The 24900-nt window shown below is 38.4% G+C and overlaps 1 protein-coding gene across 5 annotated transcripts in view; it reads right to left on the reverse strand.

Annotated features, from left to right (window-relative positions):
• The window catches only part of csnk1a1 (casein kinase 1, alpha 1), a 52645-nt gene that overhangs the window by 21657 nt on the left and 6088 nt on the right, over positions 1-24900 (reverse strand). For 4 of the 5 annotated variants that reach the window (XM_044363884.1, XM_044363882.1, XM_044363886.1 and 1 more), the window contains exons 3-5: positions 14136-14262; positions 13439-13537; positions 3204-3287 (exon numbers count right to left, since the gene is read on the reverse strand). In XM_044363884.1, coding sequence (XP_044219819.1) covers positions 3204-3287; positions 13439-13537; positions 14136-14262 — 310 coding nt within the window. The remainder of the gene's footprint in view (positions 1-3203; positions 3288-13438; positions 13538-14135; positions 14263-24900) is intronic. The other variant, XM_044363885.1, reaches the window with a different exon arrangement.

Below are 24900 nucleotides of genomic sequence, written 5' to 3' on the forward strand. Positions count from 1 at the left end.
TATGAAAGCAGCATTTGTGAGATTTTAGGTGCACCTCCTCCATAGTACACCTTAAGCATATCATTATACTCATCAGTCCATTATCATTTCAAATTAATCGTTAATTATGCTAGCTGGTTCAGGAAAATGTTTACCTGTCTGAATTTTAAATGAGACACTTGCAGCTAGTTCAAAGCCCTGAAGGGAGTTAAGCTTTCTAGTTTGTATAAATTAGGCTTGCTAAGATGTCTTGAAAGTGCTGCCAATGGTTACCTTCATTTGCACAATTTCACCAACAAATCATGCACCACACCAGTAAATTTCAAACAAAAACAAATTAAAAAGCAGAAAATCCAGTTAAAACTTTACAGATTGAAAAAATTTAGTAAGATAGAATCCAAACAGAAACTTATCAATCCATGTTTGGGAGGGAGAAGCAGCCGTAGCCAGTGTCAAAGGCTAATTCCTACCTTCCTTGTGATATGTGATATTTACATTGGCCTGACATACCCTATTATGGTAGGGTATGTCGCAGAACCATCACCAAAGTTTAACATTCCATTTAAATTGAACTTTTTTTGTAATAAACAGGCCGCTACTGAGCATTTTCACATGAAGCATACTGGTGCCTTGGTTTAGGTGGGTTGATTGTGGATTGAAGAAAATAGACAAACTGTTTTTTCACATAGGAAAGTGACAGCTTCAAAGTAGTTAAGCTTCTTCTCTTTGCAAGACTGCTTTCATCTTTAGACTTGGCCGAAATTATTGGTACCCTTCCATTTTATTTAAATAATGCACCATTAATCCTGAGCAGTGTTGAAATTAAAAGATCTTTTCTTATCAGTGTGTGTCTATGTTTGGTTTGCAGTGGAACAAAACAAAAAAAAGTTGTGAAAATAACTGAATTTATGCTTCTTCTACAAAGACATTCTAAAATAGCCTGGACAAAATTATTGGTACCCTTGAGAAGTTGTAAGAAATAATTGATTTGTAATGATACTTAAGCAGACTATTATGTTTTAATTAATATCACAAGTGTTTTCAATATTATAATCAATCATGCAGCCAGTTTAAAAGGACAAAGTCACTCTGCTGTTTTGTACCACTGTGTGCATTACACTGAACATGGAAAACAGAAGTAGTAGTGAGTGGTCTGAAGAGATTAGAAAAAAGGTAATGGGCAAGCACGGTCAACGTAAAGGTTACAAAACCATCTCCAAAGAGCTTGACGTTCCTCTGACCACTGTTGCCAATATTATTAATAAGATTAAGGCCCATGGAACTGCCTTAATCTCTATATGTGGTTGCAGGAGGAAAATTGGCCCAAAATTGAACAGAAGGGTTGCTCAAATGGTCGAGAACGAACCAAGGAAAATCTCAATACAGATCCAAGCTGATCTTCAAGTTCAAGGTACAATAGTTTCGAGTCGCACCATCCATTGCTCTCTAAATGAAAAAGGGCTCCATGGTAGAAGACCCAGGAAGACGCCACTTCCAGGAGGAAGACACAAAAAGCCAGACTGGACTTTGCCAAAATGTATGTTTACAAGCCACAGTCCTTCTGGGAGAAAGTGCTTTTAGACAGATGAAACAAAATAAGATTACAAAAGATTTTTGTAAATCACACCAACCCTATGTTTACAGAAGAAAAAAGTGAAGCCTTCAAAGAAAAGAACTCCATGCCTACCATGAAACATGGAGGAGGCTCAGTGATGTTTTGGCATTACCTTGCTGACTCAGGCACTAGGTGCCTTGAATCTATGCAGGGTACAATGAAATCAGAACACAGCCCAGTGTCAGAAAGCTGTGTCTTAGTCGCAGGTCATGGATCTTCCAGCAGGATAATGACCCCAAACAACATCAAAAAGCACCCAAGAGTGGATGATCTGTGGAAAGAGCTGAAACTTGCAATTGGGTGATGGCACCCATCAAACCTGAGAGAACTGGAGCAGTTTGCTCAAGAAGAGTTGGCTAAACTATCAGTGGAGAAGTGTAGAAACCTTATTTAGAGTTACAGAAAGCGCTTGATTGCAGTTACTGCCTCCAAAGGATGTGCTACAAACATTAAGTTAAGGGTACCAATATTTTTAGTCATGCCATTTATTTGTTTTATCATTTGGAATAGTAAGTTAAGTTGTAAATCAAAAGCAAAGTTTCAGTTATATTCAATGTGAAATAAAGAATGATGGATACCATATACTTCTGTCAATCTCAACTTAATATAGAGAAAATTGACACTTTTTTTTTTTTAAAAAAAGGTGGACGAATACCAATATTTTCAGCCATGTTTGTATGTAATGGCTGTGACTCACCCACTTAAAAATCATTTGAATTTGAAGCATCATATTCACAAGCTGGACACACATTTTACACAAACAACCAGGTTTAAATTAGTTTGAATATTATTGGCCTGAGTCCTTTTACCGGCTTGTATGTGACAAGCTTGCTTGGCATTTTAAAAATAAATATTAGTGACTGATTGTTTACTTTGTAATATTACCAAACATTTTATCAATAGCTTGATTTTTTCTAATATGCATCTTTCAGCTCAGTTGGGACTTCATGAAAGAATAGAAGGTTTGCAATTATTAATATTACAATAAGGTTCCAGAAGCTGCTTCTATGTTTAATCACAGCTTCTGCCTCCTCATTCTCAGCACAATAGCTTTTCTGTCCTTTCACATGCTGCTTTTGCATTTATCAGTACAATTGCTAAGAAAAGTCAGTTCTGGGTGACATTTTATTAAGTCTTAGCCAGCAAGCCTGCCATCTAACAATATAGGATCATATTAAATCAGGTTCAATACTACCTTAACCCTGAGATCAGGTTTGATTTTGGCTCAATATAAATTACTACAGAAAGAATCCTTGCATTCCACTTAGACGAATGCTTTCACTACTAATAGGCCAAACATCACATGAAAGAGACCGGAACTGGCCTTTAACATAGGTAAGAGGCCATCTGAGCCAGGATAAGAGGGGCTGGGACCCCTTGTTTCAACAAATAGGAACAATAGCTACTCCCTATGCAATGCTAATGGAAAGTTTGCTTTCCTCTCCCACTATAATGAAGTGCACACTTGGTGGAGGAGTACATATATTGGGTATTATGAATGCAAGATGGGTGCTGGTGGTCTGATTCACTATAAACCTGTGTAGTTAGGTATGATTGCAAAGCGACAACTGCTGTTGTGAGGCAGCTGGTGTTGTGGTAAAGGTCACACCTGGTTTAATCCTGAGAAAGATGGGTCCTGAGAAGAGCTAACAGCCAAGCTTCTTTTCCTCTTCCCCACTGACGAGTCTAAACACTAGGGCAGACAGTAGAGGGGCAGGGGTCAAAATCACACAGCCTCTATCCACCTTCAGTCACAGTTAGCATGAGTACAACAGGCACTTCTGGTTGCACCCACATGGTTTGCTCCCTTTGATACAACTAACAGAGTCCTGTACAGCTAGGATAGGCACCTCCTTCTGTACATCCAAGGCTGGACCTACACAGGCAAAGAAATCCACTTTAAATCTTTGTGGTACAGATATGATCATTCTGGCCATCAGTCTAGAAGAAACCACAAGACTGTGATTTTCTTCTGTCAGGACAACCATGGAAAGATCAACCCTGTACAACAAGAAGCCAAAAGTGTCTATGGAAACGTAGAGATGTTGAAACTTCAATATCATGTCTGACAGTGACAATGAAGGCCAGTGCAGACAGGCAACACCACGGCTCAGAAAAGACCTTGGGGAGAGGGGGATTGGGGCAGCAGATGGTAGAGAGACCAAGGTTGTCCCTTTTCCACTAGAAAAACAAAGAATGCATATAGAGTATCTGCTAACAAAGAAGGCTGTAACACACTCCTGGCATAAAGTTAGTTGTGAAATAATGTGGTTGTTTATTGCAGAGCTCATTAGCATTTTAGAAACCAACAAATTAAAAATTTACAAACATTCTTGTACTGGAGCAAAACCACAAGTACTTGTGAAATTACATCATGGACAACCCAAACAACGGCAGTCCCAACTTCCCGACAATGTATCACTAAATATACATGCTCCTTTTCCACAGAGCACCCCAAAATCTAAAACATGGATGGATCTATTGAGACCTCTTTTACTAAGTAAGCACACAAGACCAGCTGAGCTCAATCCTAACCCAAGTCAGAGAGTTACAATTGTAGTATGTATGGATAGTCTGGTAAAATCCAAGAGTAAAGAAAGCATATGAGACAGCATGGGCTGACCAACAATATATTTTTAAAGCAAGAATTCACAAAAATTCACCTTATCTCATTAAAAATCAAGGGCAGGCTTCAACTATAACATGTGAGCAAGTGCCTGCTAAGCATACATTTTAAAGCATTATACAGTTCAGAAGCAACACTAAGATAGTGAACAGCATCATTTAACTCTAAACACATCAATGTCAACCCTTGAACTTATCAGGTCCTGATGTCAGTTAGGGGTGTAAAGATATATTGTTGCACAATATTTAACAAGAAGTGATGATGCGCATATTGCACACACTCAAAAGTGAATTGCAGTATACAACAGATAAGGTGTTTGGAGAGTGCTAGTCCAACAAAGTTTTTTATCTTCATAAGGACATTCTTATCTGGGCATTTTTTATTCCAGTTTAATTTGATAAGGATTTACTTATATTAAAATTTATAATGGAAAGTCTATGGGAGCAATGTTTGAAAGTTCATATCTCCAAAACTGAAAGTGCTTAAGTGTTCAAACTTAATGGACAGGTGTCCCATGTGAAAATGCTTAACATATAATAAAATGGGACCAACAGCGCCACCATGTGGTCAGTTACTAAGTGTTTTATGTTTTGGCTGGCCCCACCTTGTGGCCATTAGTGAAACACCACCATACTACTTATTAAGTACCATATATCTTTAATAATATTCTATGGTAACAAATTCAGCAAAGTTGAATTGATGGGGATGTCGAACAAGTCTGTAGTAGTGAAGACAATTTCACCTGCAGGTGGTGCTACAAAATTTTAAAAAATTGCTGTTGCAGTGGCAGCAGCAGCTGGCAGCTCTCACACACAATTTCTTCAGAAATTGCAGAATTTCCTAGTTAGTATTTCAATTTGTCATGGACTTGTGTTTCATGCAACTTCTCATATGTGGTAGTGTTTATCGTGTTGTGAGTAACTATGTGTGTGTGTGTAATTAATATATATACATATATGCGCACGCACACACACACATACATACACACAGTGCATTCAGAAAGTATTCACACCCCTTCACATTTTATGTTGCAGCCTCATGCTAGAATCGTTTAAATTCATTTTTTCCCTTCATCAATCTACACACAATACCCCATTAATGACAAGGTGAAGAGAGAATGTTAAGACATTTTTGCAAATTTTTAAAAAAGGAAAAAATGAAATATCACATTGACAGAAGTATTCAGACCATTTACTCAGTACTTACTTGAAGTACCTTTGGCAGTGGTTACAGCCTTGAGTATTCCTGGTTATGGCGCAACAAGCTTTGCACACCTGGATTTAGGAATTTTCTGCCATTCTTCTCTGCAGATCCTCTCAAGCTCTGTCAGGCTGAATGGGGACCATCGGTGGACAGCCATTTTCAGGTCTCTCCAGAGATGCTTGATCAGGTTCAAGTCAGGGCTCTGGCTGGGCCACTCAAGGAGATTGACAGAGTTGTTCCTAAGCCACTCCTGCATTGTCTTGGTGAACCTTCGGCCCAGTCTGAGGCACTGTGCACTTTGGATCACGTTTTCATTAAGGATATCTATGTACTTTGCTCCGTTCAGCTTTCCCTCAACCCTGACCAGTCCCCCAATCCCTGCCGCTGAAAAATAACCCCACAGCATGATCCGGCCACCACCATGCTTCACTGTTGGGATGGTGTTGGGCAGGTGATGAGGGGTGCCAGGTTTCCTCCGAACATGACACTTAGAACTGAGGCCAAACAGTTCAATCTTGGTGTCATCAAACCAGACTGTGAGAATCTTGTTTCTCACAGACTGAGAGTGCTTTAAGTGCTTTTTTGCAAACTCAAAGTGAGCTTTCCACTGAGGGGAGGCTTCTGTCTGGCCACCCTGCAATAAAGCCCAGATCGGTGGAGTGTTGCAGTGACGGTTGTCCTTCTGGTAGTTTCTCCTATCTCCACAGAGGATTTCTGGAGCTCAACCAGAGTGACCATCAGATTCTTGGTCACCTCTGTTATCAAGGCCCTTGTCCTGGGCGGCCAGCTCTAGGAAGACTCTTGGTTGTTCCAAACTTCTTCCATTTAAGGATTATGGAGACCACTGCGCTCTTGGTAACCTTCCATGCAGCAGAATTTTTTTGTAGCCTTCCCCAGATCTCTGCCTCGATATGCATTGTCAGATGTGAAACCTTATATAGACAGGTGTGTTCCTTTCCAAATCATGCCCAATCAATTGAATTTACCACTGGTGGACTGCAATCAAGATGTAGATACATCTCAAAGATGATCAAGAGAAATGGAAGGCTAAATTTCAAGTGTCATAGCAAGGGGTCTGAATACTTATGTCATTGTAATATTTCAGTTTTTCATTTTTAATTAATTTGCAAATAAAATTTTGTTTTCACTGTCATTATGGGGTATTGAGTGTAGCTTGATGAGGGAAAAAATGAATTTAAACGATTTTAGCATGAGGCTGCAACATAAAAAAAAAATGAAGAAATGAAGGGGTCTGAATACTTTCTGAACTGTATATACACACACTTTCTTACAACACAATAAACACTACCACATGAGAATATTTTTTTTCGTTCTCATAAAAACTCAACACTATTAATAATGTTTCTTTCTTCAATATAGCCTCCTAACCCTCCTCCCAGTTACAGCACTAACTAGCACAACTGCAAAGCAGTCCCCCCACACTTAACTCCTTTTAACAGCCAACATGACTCATGTTTTAATGCTGTTGTTCATCATCTGTGCTGTGAAAACATCAGATTTCCACACAGAGAAATAAAAAGTGGGCAACTTGGTATTAGTTCAGTTACAAAATCTTCCACCACATAGCATCTCTCTTGCCTGGCTGCTGACAACACTGTCAGGTGAGAGTCAATCACACTGAATGGTAGAGGAGGTTGTGCCAGCGTCTGGTTTAAAAGTAGTTTAGCAGACTTTCCTAACATTCAACACTGGAGCTAAGAGCGTCAGGGTTGAAGAAGGAAACAGTAACTCTGCATCGCGCTATCCTAAAGAGAAAAAAAAGGCAGTGATTCGACTGACAAAATGCCAGTCGACTCAGGGGTTTCTCGACTGATGCAATTAACGAAGTTAAGGGGCCATAAAATTGAGTCTATCAATCGAACCATGAATTGACTGTACTGTTACATCCCTTGTACTGCTAAAACACTGCTTCTTTGTGCTCATCCCTGCACAGCACTCCATGTAAATCCTGGAAAATATCTGAACACACTGTATGACATGCTTCCAACACGCTCATAGTCATATTCTTTTTCTTCATCCAAGAACAATCATGTACATTTGCTTCATACACAACTAAACCATACCCAACAGTTTTGCTCCTTCTGCATTTAGTACTCACACAGCAAACATGTTTTGCCACAAAACAAGCACCGCATTTGGCTTAAATTCCTTCAATATGCACAGACACCATGGCCTACAACTGCCTAACACTGACATTTGATAGTGGGAAACATATCCTCATACTCTTTGTTTCTGCAGTCAAACTGGTTTTACAATAACCAGAGATGTCTCGAATCAGGGCCAATCAAGCCACAGTTTAATGGATCATATCAGCTAAAATAAATCTGAAATACAATCTCATCACTGTACTCTTTCGTCCACCTCAGCGTGCTACTGATGCAGCACTGCTCTCCCTTACAACAGTATACAGCACCAGCATTTTTCAGTATTTATTTTTAGTGAAAATTAGCAGTGTTTCTCCTATAATTGTACAGGCCTGGCAGGCCGCCAGGCCAACGAAAACCCTCACCAGGCCAAAAAATGTTTTTCTTCAATACAAATAATAACGCCAAATATCTATTAATTCAGAAATCAGTAGTGTTTGAGAGCCTCTGAGCAGCACTGTTCTGAAACATGAGTTAACCTCTGTGGCGTTGCCTAGGAAACTCTTGGTTGCGTGGCTCCTTTTAAGGAATAAGGCAGTGTGTACTTTGTGTGTAGTGTGAGAGGTTACATGAGAAAGCCAGCAGCAGGAAAGTGATGGTGAATGCGAGCAGAGCAGAGGAGGAAACACTGGTTGGGGTGCATGGCTGAAACATTACTTGGGCACCAAGTTCTGACACCGAGGTTGGTGAAATACACTGATTCGCTCTGCTCTCATTCTTATTACCAAAGAATGGTAGTGTACAAGACATTTAGGTAGCAACTTGGTCATTTTTTATGCCAGAGATCGTTTGTGGGGGAAGATACTCTACTCTGTGACACCATTTTGCAAATCCCAAGTGGACTGAATGTTTTTGGAGTCCCAGCAACTCCAACAGAGTGAGAAGTCTTCTCTCCAACTAATCGCTTCACGTCAATTTCAGGAGTCCTATTCTCCCAGTTTCATTAGTATATCTATAATTTTATCCAATCAATTTTGGGTTTTTTTGAGCCAGGGCCTTCTGTATTTGGAAAAAGTAGTTTGTGTAAAAAAAAAAAAAAAGTGTTATTTCAATGTGTCAGATATACATTTTAATAAATGTTTTATCAGATCAAACTTGGTATCAGCAGGTACTAAATATTAAAGTGACTGATCGGGACATCCCTTACAATAATGTTGTTCATTCTTTGTTTCAAGAAATTGCAATTCATGTCTAATACAGTGACACAAATTCTTTCATTTGGCATGGACATTAATAAATAAATATAGCAGAGAACTTAACCCCACATTACAGTTCTTTTGTAATGACTGGCTTATCTTGTTGAGAGATTATATACAACATAACGTACATCATGGTAAGTTTGAGATATCTCTGACATACCATAAATTTTGTCCCCATTTAATTGGAGCAGACAGATATTGTCCATTCTCTAGTACACAGTGAATAAACCTATCACCAAGAGCCCTGAAACACCAAGCCGAGCTCAAAAAACTTCCAACGATGGCTGATTCATCAAATGAATTGCATTGCCTTAAGCCTTCTGTTAACAGTTTCACTTCAACACACTGCAAAGACCCAGCCCAACAGCCAGCTGATAGCCAACACACATGAACATTATGTATGTCAGTGGAAGAGGATAACTGCTTAGTATTCTGGATGTGCAGTACAAAAAAGAAAACTGACAGATCAAGCATTATGACATCTTGTTTAAACTTGCACAGTGGTAGTTTGGATTTGCTTAAAGATGGACTTATGATTGGATTCAATCAGATAAAGATTGTTAAAAAAAAAGTGTTAAAACATGTTAAAAAAATTCATAATATATTCTGCTGTTTACTCTAACATGACTCATCTGTTAAATTCATAATTTTGCTAAGATGTTTCCCATTGATTTTGGAATGAAACAATTCTCATAAAAACAATTCCATTAAAATAATGCTGTTATATTTGATATTCTCCATATTAGCCTGAACCCTTATTGTCTGCAGTGTTGTATTTGTCTGCAACAAAACAAACAGAGTTAGACTGAACTGTCTGGGACGAAGGGTTGGCTGCAGCAAAGTGATCAACTCGTACTGTCGATAAGCAGGAAACATCAATGGAGGTTGGGCTGCACACCTGCTGTGCAGCAGAGTACAGATTCTTTTGGAAGTTGGTCAAATATACATCCCATGCTTTAACTTAACCAAATGTTGCCTGTCTGCAAAGGCTCAAAATAATAGGTACAGAATATTCAATTTTAATTTCAGGCAACTTAAATATACACACTGATCATATGCAAACAAATTATATCACAAGGAGCACTTTTTTTCTTGTGTGGGTGGCCAGGAAATCTGCATCAAGGTCAAGCATGCAGAATCAGTTCTTCAGAAAAATTCCAGTACACAGAAACTGGGCTACACCACAATGCAATATTTTAGTTACATCAACAATTATCCTTACAATAAAGAGGGAATCACATAACTTATGTAAACAAATGTTAACTAGGTCTTAATTTGATCAGTTTGGCCTTCATTCGTTTTATTTCCTACAAATCGTCTCAGTGATAACACTTGTATTGTGTGATGCACTACATTGAAAAACAAGATTTGTGATCACAAAGTCACCAGTGAATTACATCAGATTTTTTTAAAAAGGAGATTTTATCTTTTTCCTTTTGTTTCGGCATATCCTTGTGGATGGGCAAGTTTTAAGAGAACAATCTGATAAAACTTCTCACTTTTATCAGCAGTAGTGTGGAGTGGGTGTGAAGGGATGCTTTAAAAACGGTCAGTTCACTCAAATTACACAAACATATTCTCTCAACTTACTCTTTCTTCAGTTGACTCATAAACTCGTTTTTGAGTGTTACTTTTCAAACCTAAAAAAATTCATTAACAAGTGAAAAATGAACGATAATTGATGCTGAGGAACGAACATTCACTTAAATTAAAAGTGTGGGCCCACTTTGGATTTAACAATACAAACAGGCCAAACAAGCCTAAAAAAGTCTATAGTCTGTAAGATCTGTGTCATGAAAGTCTGGTGTATGGGCAACACACGGAAAATGTACATCTACCATGTGTATCACTATCCATAACATGGAAAGAACAGCTAATACCAAAACAACTCTATGTCAGCCTATACTATAATGTGCAAAGGGAAGCTGCCTTTATGTCTCAAAAGGTACTGTGAGCCTTCTGCTCTGCTGCACCACACTTGTTGAACAGCCTTCCTAACCATCTGAGGGCAGCACAGACCCTAGACTCTTCTAAATAATGCCTAAAAACCTTTCTATTCAGGAAGGCATTTTCATCTTAACTCTTACTACTATTTTCTTTATCCTTTGACAGCTGCTTGTTAAAATAGGCCAAGAGGACACTTAACATTGTTTCTCCTCAGTCTTCCTATACTCTGTGAAAACATGCTTTAGGAAAAAAAATGTGATTGTTCCTTGCCTTTCGAAATTGTCTAATTCAAAATGCAGGGTATTGTGCTGTGCGATTTGCTGCATATCACAGAATTGCCTGGGATGTTTGGTATTTTATGGTCTACTACACTGTGTGTAGCCTACATTTTACATGAGATTTAAAGGGATAGTTTGTATATTTTGAAGTGAGGTTGTATGAGGTAGTTATTCATAATCCATGTATTACCTGCAGTAGATTTGGGTTGGCACACTCCTAGTTTGGAGAAGCAGACAAGGGTACCGGCACAGAAGCTAAGCAATGTACTGCTGTGGACACGGCCAGCAGTAAAACATATTTGAGCCAAAAAATCAGTTTAAGTGTATGCTATATTAAGAATACTTTCACCACTTTACCATGCTGTCAGCTCTTTCCTTTCCCATATTACGCCGCAGATCTGTTCTGCAGTGTAATAAAGTGCACAGCACGTGTAGAATATGGAAGTTCTACGTTAGAGAAGATGTAGGGCCAAAGGAAAGTGCTGTCTGACGGCATGGTAAAGCAGTGAAAATATTCTAAATATAGCATACATTTAAACAGATATTGATTTTTTTTTTTTTTTTTTTTAATTTTTTAAGGTGGGCCTTTATTTAGGTGGCTAAAATACATTCTGCTGCCAGCTCTGTCCACAGCAGTACGGTGCTTATCTTTCATGCTTAGCTTAGCTTCTTGTCTGCTTCTCCAAACTGGGAGCATGCTGACCCTAATCTATCTGCAGGTAATATACTCACTACCTCATACAACTCCACTTCAAAAAATACAAACTCTCTCTTTAATTTTCGCATCTTGCACCAGTTTATAATGACAGCGCTATTGTCATTATTGATTAGCTACTGTAATCAATTATAGAATTAAAAATGCCATCATGTTTATTTGCTGTTCTGCCAATAACTGCCTAACCAGATGTCTTGTAATTGTCATGTGCATCTGTTCCTAAGAATTGCATGCAGGTCAGCATAAACACTTTGATATGATAGATTTCAGAGATTATTAAAATTATAAAACCGAAATAGTAAGGAAACTTATGGGGAAAAACATGGGAACTTTTTTTTTTTAAAGTCATAATATGTTTTTACATAATATGTATTGATCAATACTGATACTAAATGATATAGACACTGATAATGCCGATTTTAGTTTTACATAAAAGATACATTTTGATTGCTTTGTACCTTTATATATAAGTTTGGAAATAAGACTTCAACCTGGGCAGTGCAGTCTTAAAAAAGATTATCTTTCATAGAGTTTCCACCATGAATACAGCACTTTTTCAGATCTCCCCCACTGCATAGGGGTATAACGGTACGTGAATTTGTCCCGAACTGTCATGGTACGGACGATATGGTTAAGTGCATGAAGTTGTACAAAGAATACACTCCGTGACCTCAACAATTACTGTCAAAATAGTTTAATGATCCACTTACTCTGACATGCCGAACAATAATTCTAGAGCGCGAGTTCCACCCGGAACGTTTTGGCAGCACACCACTTAGCTGTAGCACGCTCATGAAAGTATGCTAACCAGCTTACCCAAGGTAGCCTGGTCACCCTGGTTACCCTGTAGCCAGAATGACAAACGAGAGACCCATAACTCTGACCGAGTGCAACACTATTATTAAAATATTCTCAGTTATGTCATCATTAGATTATTAATACTGTTACTGTGGTGGAGGTAGCTTCAACTACTTCATATACAGTTAGACCATAAATCAGCATAAAAAAAGCTGTCAGTAGGTGTCCCGGCTCCTTGCAAGAGGAGAAAGATTGTTTTCTTTTTCCACCACAGCACAACTAAACTGCTTCATAGTTCCAGCCAATGAGCCAGTGTTGGATGTTTACAGTTTTCAAAATCAAGGACCAAAATATTATTTTCTATCTTTCTTTTTTTTCTGCTATAACCAAAATCGTACCGAACCGTGACCCCAAAACCGAAGTACATACCGAACCATGAATGTTGTGTACCGTTACACCCCTACCACTGTTCTTAAAGCTATTACATGTTTAAGGATACTAACAGCAGATTGTACAGGTTGTGACCTCACTTCTTAGATTATTTTTCCATATAAAAAGGGACTAATCATAATTGGTGGCTGGAGGTGAAACCAGACAAAGCTGCCATTTGTCACAGGCACTAACATTGAGACATTTTATACAGTTTGCAGGCTTACAAAAATGTACTAAATACAAGTTTTTTTTCTGAGACAGCAGTTGTGGTGGGTCAAGTCACAGCTCTGAAAAAGTTCTGATGGAGGTAATAAGTATAAGTATGATATCATCATGGTAAGATCACCATTACTAAAGCTAAATCTGTAGATCAGCTAGGATTAACATGTCTACCATAACATACAGCTGTCAGACAACAGCTCTATATAGATCTTCAATTAATCTATACTTAAAATACAGATAGGACTTGTATGGGTCTTACCTTGTTACAGTGACGGCCGATGCCCATGAGAAAGTTGTCTGGTTTGATATCTCTGTGGATGAAGTTCTTTGTGTGTACATACTCAATTCTGCTGATCATCTGAGGATGAAAGACAGGCACTGGTAAAATATTGACTTTTTTGTTTTTTTTTTTTTTTTTTAAATCAGCCTCCTAATTTTCTACCATGACAATGACATACTGAAATGTGTTAACATTTTAATGAAAGTGGTTCCATGAAAACATCTTGCATACAAACAGCGTATCCTGTCCAGAGATGTAGGGGTGACATCAAATAGACAGGTTCACACTGACATTCACAAATTTGGGCAATTTCGTCAATAGGCCTTTTTCACTGCGGACATTTTGCCTTGTTAGAGATGAAAAAACATAGGTATTATCCCAGTTAGCCAAGCCAATAAACCAGTATACACAATAATACTGGAAAACTGTAATGTCTGTTATTAAAGTCTATTCACCAGAGCTAAATGTCTTTGGCATGTGGGAGGATAATGGAGTACCTGCAGAATATCCAAGCAGAGATCATGCTTACTCTAAACAGACACCAACTAGCAGGTTGTAACCAAGAACTTCTTGCTGAGTGGTGGTACCACCCTGATACTTGTATCCATGTTCCTCAAGCATGGTCACTGCTTAAAAAATTGTATTAAAAAGGTGGATATGTGTATGGGTTAGCTACCTGGTCTGCAAGCATAAGGACCGTCTTCATGGTGAAGCGACGAGAGCAGAAGTTGAATAGGTCCTCCAGACTGGGCCCAAGCAGGTCCATGACTAGGACATTGTAGTCCTTCTCCTGGCCATACCATCTGGTGAGGCAACAGATATATTATGAGGGTGGGTTTGTGGTCGACCTGAAGCACCCAGAGCACACTGTCTGAACCAACTTAACAGGTTGAACACAGATCTGACACAGCTCCACTTTCTAATGACAGGGTTAACATGCATTTATAAAGGAATTAGTGTTGTCAAAAGTACAGCTTTATTGATACATAAACACTATAAATATAGGGCTGCTTGATCATGGCAAAAATCATAATCACAATTATTTTGGTCAATATTAAAATCCCAATCATTTAACACAATTACTCATTGACTCGCAACAGAAATGCTTCCATTTTATTGAATTTATCAATCCACACAGACTCCAAGACACATGCAAGTGTCCTCTCAGCTCCCCAGAAGCTTCAGCTGACAGACGGATGCTTCTGTGGACAGAGGAGCTGAGCACAGGTTGGAGTCGGTGTGGACTGAACAGTTAGAGCACACTTAGGTGCCATGTCTCGCTTACTACCTAAAAGCAACAAATACAACAGCGTTTCCTCTAGGATTTTTTCAGCAGCTGCGAGTTGTGCGCATGCAGAGCCCACAACGCCAGGACCTATATTTGCAGGCAGTAGAATAACTTAAAACTACCTTAGAATTGTTCCAGATAGGTTTATTCATGTCCATCAAGTTAATTTACCAGGAGCTTTTGACAATAGAAGACCTTCTAATAAATGTAATAAATGTTAAAGAATGAAATGCCCCAACACAGAAAATGCACACCACTTTTAACTGAACATAGATATAGATAGAAAATATGAATGAATAACATTAGATAACAAAACACAATAACTGTCTCATAACACTACTGTCTCACTACACTGCACCACTACAACACTAAGCAGTCTCAGAGGCATAGGCTACATCACATTAACAAATTCTATTCAACAAATTGATACCACCCTAGGCTACACTCTTTACTAATAACAGTCACATTGTCATGGGCATTTTGAAATGTTGACTTTGTTTAACTTATTTCTGGTCCTTTTGTTATAATCCTACTGTCTTTGCTGTGCTATGTGTAGCCCATAGACTGTATAAAAATAAGTCGTAGCTGTAGTGTATCTGGTTTAACAGAATCGTGCTGGACAGGTGACCTCAAGCTGGAGTACATTATGCCACCAAAAGCTACTGTGACTAAACGCATTGTAAACAGCTGGAGATGAAGAAGGATAAGCTAAAAGTCAAGCTAACCAGGGCAGACAAGCTAGCTCAACCATCCACCAACTGCTGGAGAGCTCTCACAAACAAAAGCTACATCACAATTTTTCTTGAAAATTATTCAGTTACCAATTAATGGATTTCAGTCTATTAAAAGCAAAATTAACCAAAACTGGCATCCCTAACCTGTACCTTTGCCTCTATAACCTTTTTGCTTACACAGGTGCCATTGTTGGCCATTACATTTTTTGTAGTTCCCAGCTGCAATTGTTGCAAGCATTAATGGTGAAAGCAAGTTTTTTTCATTCATTGTAAGATTAGCTATTACCAGTGATTTGGTCATTATTTGTCCTCAGCGTTATCAGGCCTGAGAAATGTTATAGCCATTTAGGAAGAGACTGTGACACGTGTCAAACCCACGTCTGATTGGGTCAACGTGCATCAGTCACATTGTAGTTTTCACTTAAACTAGATTTAAGATATAATAGAGACTTTGTGAAAACAGACACAGTCCAATTTCTGATTACAAAAAATGTTCAAAGTTAGCAAAGTGCATAATACTAATCGACAAATGCTCCAATTCAACTATTTGTACTTTTCATGATGCGTGACCCTAAAAATCTGAAAATCTGCGCTCTTAGCCCGCCAGCCGCTTACCAGTGAATCTGATAGGTCACTAAATATGGTGCAACATGGTGCAACAAGTACTTGAAAATTACAAGGCTACAAAAAGAAAGAGAGGCTTTCTACTTTTGTGGGAGCAACAATACTCCTAAGTAGAAAAGAGCGACTGTGTCTTGTACAGTTTGCTGGTTAACTCGCCAGCCGGTTAGCATGCTCACTGTGTGACTTTGACAGCAGCAGCCTCTGCAGGAGACACAGCTCTGTTTAAGTGTTAATCACCAAGGTTTATAAATGACAACATATACAGTTTAGTTAAAAAACAAAAAATGCCTGCTGCTGATCACCAGGAGCGTTTTATTATAAGAAAGCTGGCTCCAGCCAGCTCAAGATCTACCACAGATATCACTCCTTCAGTACAGATATTACAGTTGTTGCTCTGTCTCCGTTTGTTTAACTGCAGTTAATATAGGTTTAAACCTAGAGAAACTAACCTGAGGTTTAAGTCAGAGTGAACACAAATAAATGACATTATGTTCTTTCTCTCTCTGTTCACTTAGTACATCTCTGCAGATCACTGAGATAAATGTTGATGTTAATGTTAATTTGTTTGAGATTATTATCAAGGTCTTCCATACTCCCTGAAATGTTATAAATTCTGTTCTTTTTTTATGTATTCCATACTATCTGGCTTTATACAAAATATAGAGAAACCTACATTTATACACCATTCATTTACTGATCCAATATGTGCCTAAATTTATATTTTGCATATTTGTGTAATATATCAACATTACATGTACATACAACCAAATCTAAAGAAAACTTCACTGTTGTACATATTATGTATAATGATTATGGAAAAAAAGAGTTATATTCATTTTTTGGCTGCCAGACCAGTGAAAATATAAAAGGGGCCAGTAAAACTGATCTACTAGTCAAGTGGGCCAGTGGGGAAAAAATGCTATGTTGAACCCTGACAGTTGCATACACTTCACTGATGAGCCTTTGATTTACACCTAATTACATTGAATAAACACCAGATAAAAGTTTAAGATCCCCTCTGCACCTGATTTAAGAGATATACTCTGAAATATATTCTACTTTGAAAAATGATTTGTCTGATATGTTTTATTCCACAAAAAAGTTAAATTACCAAGGTAAGGTCCTTAAAATGACATTTACTCTTTCTTCCCCATGAAAATCCATAATCTATGAATTTGCAAATATTTTTCATTTTAAAAGCTCAACTACTGACAGAAGATGTCTCCAAACCTGCGTTACTGTTGGTCTGAAAGGGCAATGAACTAACACTTTTAAAAAGGTGCATTACAGCATGTACACAGCCAGTGTTTTTTCAAATTCAACATTAGGCGTGGTTTATTGAATAGGGTTGACTCAGTGTGAAAAAATGCAACTAGGAAAATACAGAAACTATTGCAGGAGGTGACTGTATAAAGGTAAACCAGGTTATAGATGAGTGAAGGCGGGGCAGCAGTACCAGCAGGTTGGACAGGTTTTAACAAGACTTGGCTGCAGCATGAAACAAAAGCCCCTTTTACACAGCCCGTTCAAGATGGGAATACCGAGCCCTTCATCTGCCTTGCTGTTCTGTATAAAAAAAAGTACAGACATGGGGTGGGGGGGCAGAGTTGATCCGCCAATAAGCTGGCCACAGAGGTAGTCACAGAGCTGGATCAACTGTTTGTGTAAAAGGGACAGCCGGCACGGCAGGACAAGAAGCTGATGCTGTGGTGTTAGCAGGGTTGAGCGGAGGTGTGTTGGGATGTGGGCGTGTTTGTGCTTTGGAACGTAACCACTGTGAAACAATCAGAAAATAACTTTTTATTGATCTGATTCACCAGCTTGCTCACTACCAGTGCTCTTCATTCAATCTCTAGCTCACTCGACCACAGCTTCTCTCTCTCTCACTGGTGCTCTCAGCTCTCTCTCTTTTTCTCATCTTTTTTTAAAATGGGTTGGGAGGCCGACAGAAAAGTCTAATTTAACTTTTAACGTTATCAAACAAAGAGAAACGTCCTCCCCTTGTCCTAGTAACATCTTTGTACTCCCTCATGGCAGAGTTTACAGCTCTGATCAGTCTGATCTCTGTCACACCCCTGAATCCGGAAAAAGCATGTAAAAGCACACATGGAGGCAGCTTCATGCCAGCTTTGTGTGGTTCAATGTAAAAAAGCAAAGGTGGCTCAAAAGCCGATCCTCTTTACAGCTATAATGCGGGTTCTCTGTATAAAAGAGGTACAAACCTCCAGTACAAAGATTCAATAAAGAGTCTACTTCCACAACATTTAAAAAAGGTGGAATTTTTTGCTTCAAAATTTGAAAAAGGAAAAAGACACAAAGGGACCAAAACAACCACAAACATGGCTGGCCTTCTGAGACTCAACTGATATTCATTGTCCTGTATGGGGAAAGTTAATTTATGGTCAGTAATTAAAAGTACCATTTCTATCCAGCATAATAAAGCAGTATACGAGGCAGTGTTTCCATACAGGACATACTCAAATTGTGTTGTGTGGTCCAATATGTTCACCAAATTTCAAAATCACAAATTCGGAAGACACTCAGCAGCCAGACAATTCTCCGTTGTCTGTTTAATAGCAGCTGACACTGATACTAAAATAAGAATTGTTGGTCCACCTTAAAGGTCAGTCCACCTTAAGTAAGCCTCCTTCAATAGACGAGTCTTTTCTTGGTCTTGAGAAGCTGCAGCATTTATTAACTGACACACTGTAGCCTGTACTGTACATTTACTGCCATATTGACAACTTACTGCTAACCTTTTCCTCTGCTCCCCTCACATTTAACCTCACATTTCTGCCACTCGCTCAACTACACGCTGACTACACACACACACACACATTATGCACTGCCCTATTCCTTAACGGAGTTACACTACTCTTATAACAGTACCTTTCACGTAGATGTCCTTTGAAGAATGACGAGAGGGTGAATGACTCAAAACAATTCCACAATAACATAGGGTGCCATCGTGTTCGCACAGTGTGCAAGTGAAAATCATTAGTAGACCATTGATACTAATGACTGAAATTTTAGCAGCAGTGCTCATAATTTTACTGCCTTTTAAAGAGCTAAGTCAATTGTTTCACTTACGCACTGCGATGGTGAAATATGAAAAATGCATATTGCACAGGAAATTAAAACCACCCAGCACTACAAACCATTATTACAACTCATTTCTTGGAGCCTACAAAAAGTCTTGAGTAGCCAGCACTAGAGCTCCACAATAGCCATGAGGTGCAAACAAATGTTAATTGATATTTAACCCATATGTGTTTATATCCATGACAAGGTTACCTAACAAAGGTGGTCTCATTTGTAAAGGAGGTTCATGTTCAAAGTTCAGGTTTCAACCAAGTCACCATGCCTCACAGTCTCAAGTAAGCCATCTGAATACTGTATATGGCTGTGTGTGTTAGCGCTGTTAGCCAGATATTGAACAGGGAAAGAAAATCAACACCAGCAAAATGCTGGTATATTCTGTCTGTTTATCTGTCAGCCATTTTAACAGGTGCACAGACAGATACTTTGTCCTTAAAAGGATAGGTTCAAAATTTTTCAATGCCTATATGAACCCTGAAACATGTTAAGCTGGCTGTAATCATTCCTCCTGTTCATACTGGCCATTAAAAGATGCCTTCCAAAAGCACTTTCAATGTAAGTGATGGGGGACAAAATCCACAGTCCTTGTTCCATGAAAAAATGCATTCAAATATTCATCTTAGGTATGAAACTTAAGCTGTCTGAATTAGTCATATCAAGTGGTTAACTTCCAGAGGTACAGCCCAAAAGTGACTTTTAGGGGAGTAAAATAATCTCCCTGGGACTTCATTTAGACCCTTGTTCCTCTGGTAGAAATGCAGGTAGGGTTTTCAGTCCTAACGAAAAGTTCCTGAATTTGAATGAGACTTTAGAGGCTGTTGACAATGCCTAAACACTTGCTGAACAGACTGAGATCACTTTTTGATTTGGGTTTGCAGTAAGAATACAGGGAGGATTGTCATGCCAGAGGTTGAGTTTTTCATTTTTCAGACAAATAAAGAACAACCGATCCAATATGAGGGTTGGTATGACTTTTAGAAGGTAACACCACAACAGGTACCTTGATTATTTTCTTCATTAGCACAAGAAGCATAACAGGGCCAAAATATCGCATTTCACTCTTTGAAAGTATGCAATGCAGTTAATTGTACCTACTACATCATGCAAGTCTTTGGCATTCAAGATATAAAAAGGTACAAATGAATGTATTCTATATACATATGTATAAACTTGTGAGGTAATCGATCACACTAACTGAACCATACTAATGCTAAGTAAAACCTGTTCTATAGTTAGAATAACAGGCATTTCCTGTCACCTTAAGAAAAATAAAAAAGTAATAACTTTTACTTAACAACTTTATGTGGCAGACAAGGGAATGAAAAAATAAAGAATATCAAAAGGAATATAATTGCTATTTTTGCACAGGAAAGGAATACTTAAACAGATTTGGTCTACAAGTATTATATTTGTTTGAAGCCAATGCGGAAGTGCCTTAAACCTGCATTCTTTCTAATGGCCAGCAGGGGGTGACAAAGGCAAAAAGAACTCCGATTGTATGGAAGTCTGAGAAAATGACTACTTGATTTATGATCCTAGTAAACACTTTTCTAATGACTTTATGGTCTCAATCACTAGTATTAAGTCTTCTCCATGCATCATGATGTTCATTTTGTAAATTACAGCTCCATTTAGAGTAAAATAGAACATGATAAAACAGCTTATGCTTTAGGGCGTGGCTATGTTGTGATTGACAAGTCGGTACCACAGCAACAACGTTGATTACTTAACCTAACCCCAGACTCACAGAGTATAGGCGTAGGTGCTGCTATTTCACAGTGTGTTTTCAGTTCATTTAAGTTAATTGTAACATTTTGGTCGCTTAAAAAAAAGTCTTGTCCAGCGTATGGTTGTGATAAAAGATCCTCTAAGGAGTCAGATGTTCAGTTTTTTCGGTGAGTGCATTTTGTTGTAATGGTTTTAGGCCTACTTTGCACTAGCAGAAATTAGCATTAGCATTTTCACTGTTAACCACAGATTGTACATGCACCGTGCTAACCAAGCTAGCAGCTAGCGCTATGGTCAGCTCGACCCTCTCATCGAAATATGGTCACTTCAGGCTCCAAAAATCAAACATGACAACGATCAAATCCAAATTGACAATGGTCAAAATAACTAAACTCAAGGTTTCAAAACTGCAGTTCACAAAACCAACGGGTGACGCCATGGTGACTATGCCCATATTTTTTACAGTCTGTGGTTGAACCTAACATGTGGGCATCTAAGGCCATTCTGCCTATGATGCCACATTGTAACATTAATAGGAGTCTAACGGTAACGTTACATGTTTTCACACTTAACTGTTTTGTTCAGAACTCGCACTTTGGTATGCCCTCCACCTGAACAATTCCAGTTGTTGCATTGACGAAAGTTAAAATATTAAGATCCAGTGTGTAGGAGTTAGTGGCATCTAGCGGACTGGACTTGGCAGAAATAGAATATAATATTTAAGTATGTTTTAATTAGTGTATGATCCCATGAAAATAATCCGTGTTTTGGTTACCTTAGAAAGAGCCCTTTGTATCTAGAGTGCTGCTTGAAAGTTTGTGAACCCTTTAGAATTAGCTCTATTTCTGCATAAATATTACCTAAATTGTGATCAGATTTCCATTTAAGTCGTAAAACTAGAATAAAGAGACATCAGTTAAACATATGAGACAAAAACCTTATACTTGTTCCTTTATTTATTAAGGAAAATGATCTAATGTTACATATTTTAGCATGGCAAAAGTATGTGAACCTCTAGGATAATCCATTTGAGGGGGAAATTAGAGTCGTTTCAATCAATAGGATGCACGATTTCCTGTAGAACAAGAGGTTGCCGTGGCGTCAATGTGAACCGGGGGGTCACCAAGTCATTGAATTTATACAAAAAAACCCAAAACAATGTGTCATAAGTCACTGAGTTTAGTTACAGATTAAGATTTTGCAAAGACTGGGGATCTTGCCGGGTCACTGTTTGCAAGACTACAACTAATTCATTTTAAGATTATTTACCATCCTGCTCCTGGTGAAATTTACAAACAGAAGCTGCCTTCGTGTGTGCAGTGGATTGTTTTGAAAAACCAGACAAAAAGAAAATGTAAATTCATTCATTCATTCAGTTATTAATGAACAACAACTGTGAAGAGAAACAAAACACACTACACAATGATTATTCCTGTTATTAACTAATTTTCATTTAACAATTTTTTTAAATTTACTTATTTTTAACAAATAAAATTTTTTGGGGTAAGGTTTCTTAGATCATATCAGCTAAGACAATCAAATTTCAAAAAGGTGTTGTCCTGTACTGGAAATTGCCTTAAATTTCCAGGTTTTCAGGATGTGTAGGAAAACTAGGTATTTTTACAACGTTAAAACAGCTACACAGTTGATACAGCTGCCCACAGAAATCACATTCAACCATTTATCTAGACACAACCAGATGTTTAATTGGGACTATAGTTTAAGAACATGTATACAAAAGGAAACCATTTACTGCATACTGCCTTTAAAAACTGAGTACAATTAGCTGATAATCATCCTGATCAGCCACCATCAGTAATCAATACAAAAACATTATTATTAGACTGTAAACCATTAGGGATGTTCTTAATTATTTATTTAATTTTGGCCAATTAATGCTATCAGTCAAACAGTTAAAGCTGAAGTGCGGGACTTCTGTCTCCCCCTTCTGGTGGTGAGAGTAAAAGAAGGTGCTTGTCTGTGTTTGTCTGACACAGGCATGCAAGCTCACTCTTATGTGCATGCCGAATAACAGATACACAGAGAGGGCTGGCAAGAGCGGATATGTTTTGACAGTCTACCGGCCCACAAACATGGGATTTGATCTAAAAATGAAGCCTTTCTTATGAAAAAAAAAAAGTTTGCTGTATTGGTATATTTCTTTAATGGGTCACAGACCCTTTAAGGTTCTAAATGGTAGCCTACATTTTAATCTTGTCGGTTAACAAGCGTCGACTATTGGTCAGGGAAAAAAAAATCAAAATGAGCATCCTTATAAATGATAAATCAAACCAATAACAGCAGTCAACATTAGACAACCTTATCATACTTTAGCAGTTACCTAGTGTTTCTGCGGTGGTGACAAAATGTTGAAAATAGTAAGTATTAGCAGTTTGAATTGAACTGAAGCTCCTGCGCTCTCTAGGGATAATATTAGGCCAAACTCCCTTTAAGAAATATGACATTAATTCCTCATGTGTCCGCAAAAACACTTAACTCTAGAAACACAAGATAAAAAGGTGCCATATGTCAACAGTCTTGTCAATTCAGCATTAGTATAATCCATAAAGATAACCTGTGTGTACAAACCTTACATTTTGGATTATTTTTGCCTCAACTCCCTTGGTTAGCTGAGTTGTTTTAGTGGGAGAAGACAGTGGGAATGAGAGGAGAACCATTTAAAAAATTTAGATTTCTCAATAAAATACTTGACGGTGAATTGACAATGTTAACACTGTGAATTCACCATCTATCGTGTGTGCGTGTGACGGTATTTGAGGAGTTTTTTGTTTGGTGCTAGGGAGACATGTAATACTCCGGGAGGCCACAAGGGACTCCAGGGTAACATCTAGGAGGCCTCTCTTGCAGTGGCTACAGTCAATTTTCATGAGTCCACCATCAGCAGAACATTGAACATCAATGGTGTGCATGGCAGAGTTGCAAGGAAAAAAGCCACTTCTCTCCAAAAAGAATATTGTTGCCGTCTACAGTTCGCTCAAGACCACGTGGATAAGCCAGAAGGTGATTGGAAAAATGTTCTGTGGATGGATGAGACCACAATCAAACCTTTCAGCTTGAATAAGAAGCATTAAGTTTGGCAATGAGCAAACACTGCATTCCAGCATAAGAACCTTATTCCATCTGTGAAACATGGTGGTGGTAGTATCATGGTTTGGGCCTGCTTTGCTGCCTCTGAACCAGGACAGTTTGCAATCATTGATGGAACTATGAGTTCTGAGTTTTACCAGTAAATTCTATAGGAAAATGACCGTCTGTGAACTGAAGCTCAACAGAAAGTGGGTCATGAAGTAAGACTACAACCCTAAACACAGAAGTTGTTCTACGAAAGAATGCTTAGGGCAGAAGATAATGTTCTGCAATGGCTGAGTCAATGTCCTGACCTTAATCCTATAGAAATGCTGTGGAAGGACCCGAGGCAGGCAGTTCATGCAAAGAAGTCCACCAACATCCCCAAATTGAGATTGTTCTGTATGGAGGATTGGGCTAAATTCCTCCAAGCTGATATGCTGGGCTGATAAGCAGTTACCGGAAACATTTGGTTGAAGTTATTGCTGCAAAAGGGGGTCACACCAGTTCCTAAAAGCAAGGGTTCACATACTTTTGCCTCACACAAATATGTAAGATTGGATAATTTTCCTTAAATAAATGAAATAGTTTATTTTTTGTCTCATTTGTTTCATTAGGTTCAATTTATCTTGTTTTAGGACTTGTGTAAATATCTGATCACATTTTAGGTCATATTTATGCAGAAATAGAAAAAATTCTCAAGGGTTCACAAACTTTCAAGCAGCATTGTATCAAGGGAGTAGGTTTCCTTCCACGGAGGCCGCCACCTTGCACCACCAGCAGTTGAAAGTGCTTTGTCCAGATAGTTAATGGTTAAAGGTGGTTTCTGTGGGCAGCTGTATAAATTATGTAGGTGTTTTAATGTCGCACCTCGTTTTCTC

Source organism: Thunnus albacares, chromosome 10 (assembly GCF_914725855.1).
Source record: "Thunnus albacares chromosome 10, fThuAlb1.1, whole genome shotgun sequence".
Lineage (NCBI taxonomy): Eukaryota > Metazoa > Chordata > Actinopteri > Scombriformes > Scombridae > Thunnus > Thunnus albacares.